The sequence below is a fragment of the Myotis daubentonii genome, chromosome 5 (genome assembly GCF_963259705.1).
Source record: "Myotis daubentonii chromosome 5, mMyoDau2.1, whole genome shotgun sequence".
NCBI classification, from domain to species: domain Eukaryota; kingdom Metazoa; phylum Chordata; class Mammalia; order Chiroptera; family Vespertilionidae; genus Myotis; species Myotis daubentonii.
The window spans coordinates 54933200-54943251 of NC_081844.1; the positions used below are offsets into that span (position 1 = coordinate 54933200).

Sequence of the window (10052 nt, forward strand, 5' to 3'; positions counted from 1 at the left end):
GTGGACACAGGCTACTCAGCAAGTTATTGCACATTTAATGATTCGATTCCACTTGTGGGGAGTGCTATGAAGGGGAGCACTGTGACCCATCAGAGCCTCATGACAGCTCTCCGAGGTGGATGTCATCCTCAATTAGGGAAAGAGAGTTAACATTAATATTTGTAACATTAAGGTAGGTTAATTAGAATACCATAAAATATACTGAGCAAATAATATTTTTATAATTACAGCTATTATGGCAATGATAAGAAATTATTTTAGGTTAACCGGTCAATGGGGGAAAGGATGGGAATAAATGTGGAACTAAGTCTAAATGTGCGGGGGAGTACAGGGATCATTACTGCCAAGGATTTCACCAGCTCTGCTGGGTTCCCTCATGCAGAGGCTTGGAGACCTCCACTTCAAGACACCCACCCCAACCCCAGAACAGCAAGATACTAACAGAAAGGCAACCTGGAAACAAATACAAGGGGTGTGTTTTCCAAGGATATGTTCCATATTTTACAAGCATTTTTAATTTTAAAGACGTGGGCCCTTTGTGCCCACAAACCACTAAAGTAAACTGGAAGTCTCAATGCTTTTATATTCAAACCATACCCAAGAGTCCCTCTTGAGCCTAGAAGTAACACACAAGTCCTATTCAGAGCAAATACCCTGTCTGTTTGGAAAACACTGCCACTGTGCTCAAAAGGCACTAAGTGGCAAGACATGAACATCTTCCACCAAGACCTGCTGCTCCATGAGGTGAGCATGCAGAAAGGCTTGCTGGAGCTGTAATACTAACCATGGTATCTGTGGTATGGAATTGCCTTGAAGGTAGCATCTGCTCAAAATAAAATACTTTGGAAATTTGGGGGTTGCTGGGGAGACCTGATCCTCCCATCAGCGTATACAGCCAGGCTTCAAAGTTGCCATAATAATGTAATCTCAGATTCTATAAAATGAGAGCTCATGGAAATGGAATTTCCAGGTGTAGAAAAATGGGCATTCCATCTAAATGCATGTGATACGTACTTCCTGCTTCTCTCCTGACCAAGGCTGGCAATTACAACAACTTGACAAAGATCCTCTTGAACTAAATATTGTATATGTTTCTTTACTTAGTGAATCAAGAACTTAAAATTAGAATTCTAGGTCCATGGGTATCTCCTGACAGCTCACAATGGAGTAAGCTGACTTATTACACAAAATGAGAGCACCATAGTGAATTCAGACTGGTGCAAAAGAGACAGCCAACCTTTGATGAGACCTTAACTTGGCTTCACTCTAATTTTTTGCTGTCTCAAAATTTTTATAATAAAAAATTATGTCCTAAATATGGCAAATCCATGGTACTTTTGCTACCACACCCCTCTTTACAGCCATAGTAAACCTTGCTCCCCCTGTGACAGATGTAGCCTTACAGGACGGCTTAACAGGAAGTTCCAAGTAGCCACCATCCATGACCTCAGCAAGCACAAGAGTCAGTCTAGTTGCCAATCCTGGTTTAGACTATCTTACTTGACATTCAAAATGCCGTATTCTATGACAATAAATGGAGCCCATCGGACTTAAAGCTGTCACCATTGTTAAGACCTGTTTGATATGGCTAAGGAATATAGATGGTACGAGAAATAAGGGTGAAGTCACCATCAAGTCAGTTACACCATGTTGGCCTCTCTCAGTTTCCATCAGTTGTACTACAAACCGATAAAATATTACATCAGCTAGTCACTGACCTTGTGGAGAGCAGGAGCCAAGACTGGTACCAAGAACCCATTGTAAATATAATTTACAAGCTGGTTACGAATCAAAGGATGAGCCACCTAAGAGAGAAATAAGTAGTTATAAAAATTACAAAGAATTCAATTTTTAGGTCTTCTTAAAAATCAAACATTTCTGTGTACATCCTGAATTCAAAATAGAAATCCAAATTTTGGCCATTTATTTCATGTTTAAAAAATAATTCAGACTTCAAACCACCATGGAATTTTTCCAGATGGTTTATTACAGTATAAATAGTTTGGACTTTCAAAAAAAAAAAAAGAGAGAGAGAGAGAGAGAGAAAGAGAGAGAGAGAGAGAGAGAGAGAGAAAAGCTGATAGTTTTAAGTTTCTATTTGAAAAAAAATAGACTGAAGATGTATACAGAGTCATATCATAAAATTCACAAACTAGAAAGTATAATTTTACCCCATAATTTCATCTATGTCCCATCTCAATTTGTGACTAATTTTAAAAAAGAATACAACTGTCAAAATGAACAATTAAATACATTTATTTTGCTGGTAGAAAAGAATTTCTCATTTTAGAGGTGCATTTTCTGCTACTCATTTTATTAAGGAGGAAGGCATTTAGAAATTCTGTTCATAAAAATTAGATACTATTCAAAAGCAGAAAACATTATCAGAGGCACAAGTCTTTCTATATTTAATTTACAAAATATATATTGTATGGATAACCCCCACTAATATCTTTAAATTTATCTTTATTGTTGAAAGTACTACAGATGTTCCCCCTTTTCCCCCCCATTAACCTCTCCACACCATACCCGCCCCCCACCTCCCCAGGCCTTCACTGCAACTATTGTCTGTGTCCATGGGTTATGCATATATGCATACAAGTTCTTTGGTTAACCTCTTTTACAAGTAATCTTTTCAATAGCACCCCCAAACAAACAAACAAAATCTTAAAAGTATATGGCCTCAAAATATTGAATGAAATATATCACTTCTCGGTTCTTAACCATGCCTGTTAGCTTTAATTCTCTTTCTTAAAAAGACATACAATCAAATCAAATCAAATCAAATCAAAGGCATTTTCTAGGGAAGTGAGGCTAGATCTTTAAATTACCAATAATCTCTCTCTGTGTACATTTGGGGAGAAACTAACAGTTCCATCTCTTTTATGTCCACACACTTCTGCAGGAAAATGTTGATAGACTGTAATATTAAAGAAAAAAAATAACTTAAGATGTAATCCACTTATCTTATATATAAATTAAACTTCCTTTGACTTAGCAATAAAAATGAGATGGGAACCAAAGTGATTTACTGCATTTCTTTCCAGAAGCTATTTCTTTATTTGGTAGATAAACAGATTATAACTAACATTTTTCACCTCACAATCACCATAAAGAAAATTTGATTTCTTAATAAATCCAATATTGAGGTGATGCTTATGCTATACAGAAATAAAACATTTTTGATGAAAACCTACTACATCCTTAAATGTTTATAAAACCTAATTTTTATTCAAAACAGTAACAAAAAATCTGAAAATAAAAATCTAATCAAGAAGCCAAATATAGTAGCGTTCAGTGGCATTTTCCCCCCCAAAGCAGGCCAATTTCAAAGCAAATGTAATTTGTGTTGCTAAGAAGATGCTTAAGTTCTTCTAAATTCAATTGGGATAACAATATTCTTTATGTAGTATGCACCATTAAGCACAACAAAGTGTTTTCCTTTGTAGACTCCCCAAAAGACCTTGAAATAAAAGTGGTATAATTTGGAGTACTTAGAAGCCTAAAAATATCTATTAAATGAGTCAGGCATTGAACTTATTTTTGATGGTTAAGTGGATAATCAAAACATAATTAGCATTTTTTTATAAGGAAGAAAAGAATATCTACTTACTTTTTCTCAATTAAAACTTCCCAGAAACCCCATAAACTAACATTTTCACTCGTTCAAGAATACTTAGTATGCTTCGAGAAAAACATCAATATTCCATAGACATTAAAATAAAAAAAGGACTATTTATATACTTTACCATGCTTATACTCTGAATGGATCCTAACAAAGGGTCCCCTGCATTGCACTCAGTACCTGTATGACGGCGTTGCAAAACTCCAGGGAGTTCATGAACTGTACGAGAGAGGGGAGTAGGAGCCAGTCATCTTTCAGAAGGCAGTGCCACTCCTCGCCTTTCTCTTCTAGCTTTGTAGGCAGGGAAGAGTAGAGACCACTGAGCCCAGTTGCAAGCACCTGTGTTCAGAAATAAAAATGTAATCAGCTCTTTTCCAGATTTTTAAAAATATGTTTTTATTGGTTTTGAGAGAGAGAGGAAGGGAGAGGGAGAGATAGAAATATGGATGAGAGAGAAGCATTGACTGGCTGCCTCCTACATGCCCCCTAATGGTCACTGAGCCCGCAACCCAGGCATATGCCCTGACCGGGAATCAAACCAGCAACCTTCTGGTTCATGGGTCGATGCTCAATCACTGAGCCACACTGGCCGGGCTCTTTTCCAAAGTTTGAACCCGCAACTAACAGCTCCCTGGGGAGGCCAATGCTGCTGGTCCAAAGACTGCACTTGAAGTAGCAAGGTATTAAAGTGTGAGAGGGTATTTTGCTAGCTAGGAAGGATTCGACAGGTGAAGATTAGCAGGGAAGGACAACTCCTGTAGAGGGAACAGCAGCAACCAGGGTATTTGGTTAATTCATACACGGTAGATACAGGTTGCTTGTCACTTTTGTACCGGGCACATGCTGGTCTAAGGGTAGGGGGAGCGAGGGAGAGGCAAAGATGAAGAAAACATGATTCCTGCCCCCAAGCTGTTGAGGAGAGGGGCAAACTCATCAACAAGCATTATAGTACCATACGCTGCATGCAGATTCAGAGAAGGCACAAACCCAGTCTCTGGGAGGAAGACCTACCAGTGGTCGGCAAACTCACTAGTCAACAGAGCCAAATATCAACAGTACAACGATTGAAATTTCTTTTGAGAGACAAATTTTTTAAACTTAAACTATATAGGTAGGTACATTGTTATTAACTTAATTAGGGTACTCCTAAGGCTTAGGAAGAGCCACACTCAAGGGGCCAAAGAGCCGCATGTGGCTCGCGAGCCGCAGTTTGCCGACCACTGCCCTAGATTATGGCAGCCCAGGTCAGAAGATCTCACAGGTAAGAACCATGAGTGGCTGCAGTGGTTCTCAACCTTCCTAATGCCACGACCCTTTAATACAGTTCCTCATGTTGTGGTGACCCCTAACCATAAAATTATTTTCATTGCTATTTCATAACTGTAATTTTGCTACTGTTATGAATCATAATGTAAATATCTGATATGCTATATCTGTTTTCCGATGGTCTCGACCCACAGGTTGAGAACCGCTGCTTTAGAGAAAGAGTCCTGCAAACATGTTCAAGGTCATGACTGACACGTGCCTATTTACAGTTTGAAAAGCACTTTAATCTGATCTTCACAAGTGATAGCAAGAAAAAAGAACTGGGGGCCATGGGTCAGTTAGACATGATGACAATAGTTCAAACAGAGCTACAGTGGGGCTAAGCTGAAGTATCGGCAGTCGGAAAAGAGAGGAGGAAATAAATTTGAGATTCATATGTGAGGTGGGTGTGAGGGTGAGCTAACCATGACATCTGTCGATCCAGTATTGATCCAAAGCTCATGGGGTTTACTTCCTCCCTCAATGCTAGGTTCCTGAAAGGACAGAATTTGGGCTTAGTAAGTGAGGATGAGTGATAACCCCAAACTATTAAATTATCCAGCTTGGTCATTAAGAAAATGATGATGTCTTTAACAGAGACAGAAATGTGGGTAAGGAACCCACTTGTGCTGTGAGCCTGTTGATTTTATCTTGTGCGGCATAATATGAGGGAAACTATGGCTGTCACAGCTGGGAAGTGACGATCACCAAACAGCACCTCAGAGATCCTGATCAGGCAGAGGAATAGCACGGAACAGAAGCAAGAAGTTACCTATAAAAGGCGTTCCTCTAATCCCTGAGGTTATGAGGGACTCAGATGGGCTAGAAACATTCAAGAAAACATTCAATCCTAACTTAGGCCCAGAAAAGAAATAGCGAAGTTTTCATTGATCTCAGAGTCTAATAAGAGATGAATCAGCAATTATAATAGTGTAATAAATGTTCAGAATACATGAGAGAAAATGCATGGTGCTGTGGATATACAAAAGGCCCTTAATCCAGACTTGGGGTGGGGGAGCAGGGAATGGTCTCAGAAGAAGTGACGCCCAAGCTGCTAAAGAATAAACAGTAGATGGCCAAAAAAGAGTGTTGAACGGAAGAATGTTCTAAGCAGAGTGTGTACAAAAGCTCAAAGGAAGAAGGAAAAATGGCATGTTCCAGGAACGAAGAGCAGTGCAGTGCTACTGGAATGTAGAATCAGAGGTGGAAAGAGCCGTCAAGGTAAGCAGGAGTCAGACCCTGCAGGGTTCTGTAGGCCAAGATAAAGAGCTTGAGGGACATCCACTAGAGAGCCCAGTAGGCAGCTGTAGGGACTTGATGCTTAGAGAAGGATCTGGGCTAGAGATGGTGATCTGGAACCATCCATATGTACATGGTACCTCAAGCCATACAGACCAGAGGGAGAGGGAAGGGAGGTTTAGGCAGATGAGATATGATAAAGTAACCCATAGTGCCTGACATCAGAAAGTCAGAGGGGGTGGTGGGGGTCCAGGTATGTTGAACCTGGAAAAATTATCTATAACCTCATTGTTGCCCCTCCTTCTCCCTTGTCCTGTTCCCACAGCATCCTCTGTATTTCTTTGTGTAGCACCTGTCGGTCTTGCATTTATTAGTTTACGGCTGACTGCTCCGCCTCACCTGGTGTCACCTGTCCAGTGCAGTCCTCACTGGTGTGTGGATGACTTGTGCAGGCAGGTATATGGAGCAGCAGAGGCCAACAGTGCTTCCCGTGAGAAACACACCCAGTTGGACAACAGAGTACAGGCCTGGCCTGAGAAATAAGAACCTGGAGGTCTTAGCGCAGAGAAACCAGATGGTGCCTCAGGAAGGAGAGGTTGGGGGTCACGTGGAGTGGGAGCCCACAGTGGAGTAGGAAGGGCAGTGAGAGAAAGAAGCGAACCATTTCAATATTTGAGAAATCAAAAGATTATGTCTGTTTCTCTGTCCTTTTTCCTAATGACCTTTTTTCACCCATTCATTCACTCGTTCATTAAAAAAGAATTACTAAGCACCTTCAGGCCAGGTACTAGGGTAAGTACAGGAAATACAACAGTAAACAAGATAATGCATTTATCTCTTTTTCATAATCAAAGCATCTGCGTTCCCAAAGGAGACTGTCCCCTATTTAAAGTACTTAACTCCTTATCTACACACCTAAACCAATCACTTTAACTCCCATTGTAAATGTGACCCAAGTGAGTTGTCTGTAATAAATTAGAATCTTCTACCAAGAGAGAACAGAGACCAAAAGTTCTCCTTGAAGGGAAATCTAACCTTGATGCCACATTTTAAAAATCAATTACATTTGCTAACTCATGCTAAATTAACCACAGAACAAAGGCTTTAATTCTGCATACGCCCGATTCCTTAACCACTTTGAGACTCTGAAAATGAATTCATAAAGACAGGCTTAATTTGTCTGACTAAAAAGCTGGGAATAACTATTTAGTATATCAATATAATTACAGCAACATTAATCTTCAAATTACATACATCAGTGACAGTAATTAAAAATAACACATACCTAATATTCACTTTTTTAAAACGTATTCTTGGAAAAGGCATGGCTAAGATGGGAACAAAAGCCTGTCTATAGAGACAGTGCCGTGTGGCGATTGGAACAGAGAACTACCGCGTTCTTGCCACTATACGTGGGGCTAGCGAACATCTCTGCTATTTCTTCAGGCAAAGAAACATGGAAGAAAATATTCTGCAGAATAAAGAGTATCACATCTTTCCTTTAAATAGGTTTTTATTGATTTTTTTTTAGAGAGAAAGCAAGGGAGAGGGAGAGAGAGAGAGAAACATGGATGAGGGAGAAACATAGATCATCTGCCTCCTGCACACCCCTACTGGGTTTGAACCCGCAACACAAGGCATGTGCCCTGACTGGGAATCAAACTGGTGACCTCTTGGTGCACAGGATGATGCTCAACCAACTGAGCCGCACAAGCCAGAACTAGTATTACATAGTCTTAAGAACAAGATTCCAAATCTTTACTGCTAAATACTTAGATCCTCCTTTCTAAGACTGCTCAGAGTTCAGATCCATTCACCCAATCCACATATATTTCTAAAACACTGACTGTGGCCCAGGTGCTGGAGAAAGAAGTGAACAAGCCAGCCCAAGAGAGATGGAGAAGAAAGGTGATAAACTAATAAATGCAAGAAAGACGATTGGTCCACAAAGGGAACCAGAGGGTGCTGTGGGAACAGGACAAGGGACAAGAAGAGGCAACAGGTTTGTAGATAATTTTTCCAAGAGTTTAATGGCACTATCCATTTACTTTTAAATTTCATTTTTAACTTAATTAAAAAATATATAGATATTCAACAGCTAATTAAAAATAAAATACCTATCCACTATTTTAGCCTTGCATTGATCCTGGCCACACAAAGTAATTATAAGACATATTTGTTCCTAACACATTAAGTATTAACCCAATATATTTAATTTATTTTCTTTCAAGAGTCTCCTTAAAAGAAAATAATCGCCATATAAAACTATAAGGATAATATCGGATAATTTAAACAGCACCACTTCCCTGAAAGCATGGTAGTGGTTGAGACCATGGATTTTAGTATCAGACTAATGCAGCTGTTGAACCTGCCTCTGCCATTTACAGGCAGTGATTAAGTCCTCTAGGGTTCAGTTTCTTTACTGAGTTGCTGTGGGAATTAAAGAAAATAACGCATGTGAAAAGATGACCATCATGGTTGACACATACCGATGTTCCCACTGGAGGGAAGAAAGGTGATGTGCCCAGAGCACAAAACAAGCCAGGGAAGGTCCATCTTTAACACAAAACATTCAACACTACCCAGTTAATTTTAGCAAAAACAAAAAGATTTTTTTAGCAGATGGCTTTAGTCTGAAGCTAGCAGCAGAACACCTGGTAGGGACCATTTGATACACCTTGCCAACATAAAAAGCCTCATAAATTTTAGATATGGGATAAATAATGTTCTACCTACGGCTGTGTACCTAAAGGTTGCAAAATTTCAATTTGCCTTTCCGAATTTATGTATGGGCTGCTTCCTACTTTTGCCAATCAGTAACAAGTGACAAGGGCTTAATCATTAATATTTGTTTTAAAAAAATCAAAAGAAGACAGGGTCATAGAGTTCCCAATCATTTGTTGGCTCTAAATTGTTCCCTAGGGTATTCTCATCCTTCTTTTCTTGGAAAAAGCACATCGTGAGATGAGCGGTGGCGGAACCAGCAAGCTCTTCCTATCAATGACAACAGCAGGAGTTTCCAACAGTGGTCTAGTTTCCGGAAAGAGTCATTACTCTTCCCCACACCTGATGCTAACGCACTTTGACAATCATACTAATTAGAGAAAGCCTTTTGTCAATTGTGGTCCTTGACTGGGTGGTTACTAGAGGATGCTTTTATATTCAACATACAGAGGCCCCCTTTTTTAAAAATTATGTTGTCAGATGTAATTATAGAAAACTGGGGACAAATGAGATTATGGGATCCATCCTGAGGGGCAACTTAACACAATGCAGCAGCTCTATGTTCCATTCTAGAAAATAATGTCAGCTGTAGACGTTGTTTTTCCTCCAACTTTAATGAACTCGACAGTGTTTGAAAACACATTTTTATAAAAGCAACAATTACTCAGTAAAGTCTGCTTACAACATAAGTGAAAATCTAAACATTAAAAATATGCTCTATTCTAGTCCTAATAAATTTAAATGTTTAAGTATGAAATGTTACAAACATATGTAACATAACAGGATAGAAACCATCCCAAAATTTCACAGATTTTAATGTTTGCACATCATTTCTTCAGGGCACTCTTTATTTTTATAAAAAAAAAAAAATCTAACAAATAGAGCTAAACCCTACTCCAACCCCATTACCCTCCCTTCTCCTTCCTTCACCCCCAAAAGCAACCACAAGTCTTGAAGTGAGAACATATTCCAGTACTTGTTTTTGTACTTTTACTGTATTCACATGTACCCAAAAAACAGCATACCTTATGTCTTAAAACTTTGTGAATTTATTAACATACTATATGTAACCTTTTGCTACTTGTATTTTTACTTAACATGTTTTTAGACTTGTAGGTATTCACACATATATAGTTACACTATACATGCAATTCATTCA

At 39.1% G+C, this 10052-nt stretch overlaps 1 protein-coding gene across 3 annotated transcripts in view; it reads right to left on the reverse strand.

Annotated features, from left to right (window-relative positions):
• FHIP1A (FHF complex subunit HOOK interacting protein 1A) overlaps positions 1-10052 on the reverse strand; it is a 152876-nt gene that overhangs the window by 61209 nt on the left and 81615 nt on the right. For all 3 annotated transcript variants that reach the window (XM_059697856.1, XM_059697854.1, XM_059697855.1), the window contains 2 exons: positions 3806-3964; positions 1719-1805 (listed from right to left, as the gene is read on the reverse strand). In XM_059697856.1, coding sequence (XP_059553839.1) covers positions 1719-1805; positions 3806-3964 — 246 coding nt within the window. The remainder of the gene's footprint in view (positions 1-1718; positions 1806-3805; positions 3965-10052) is intronic.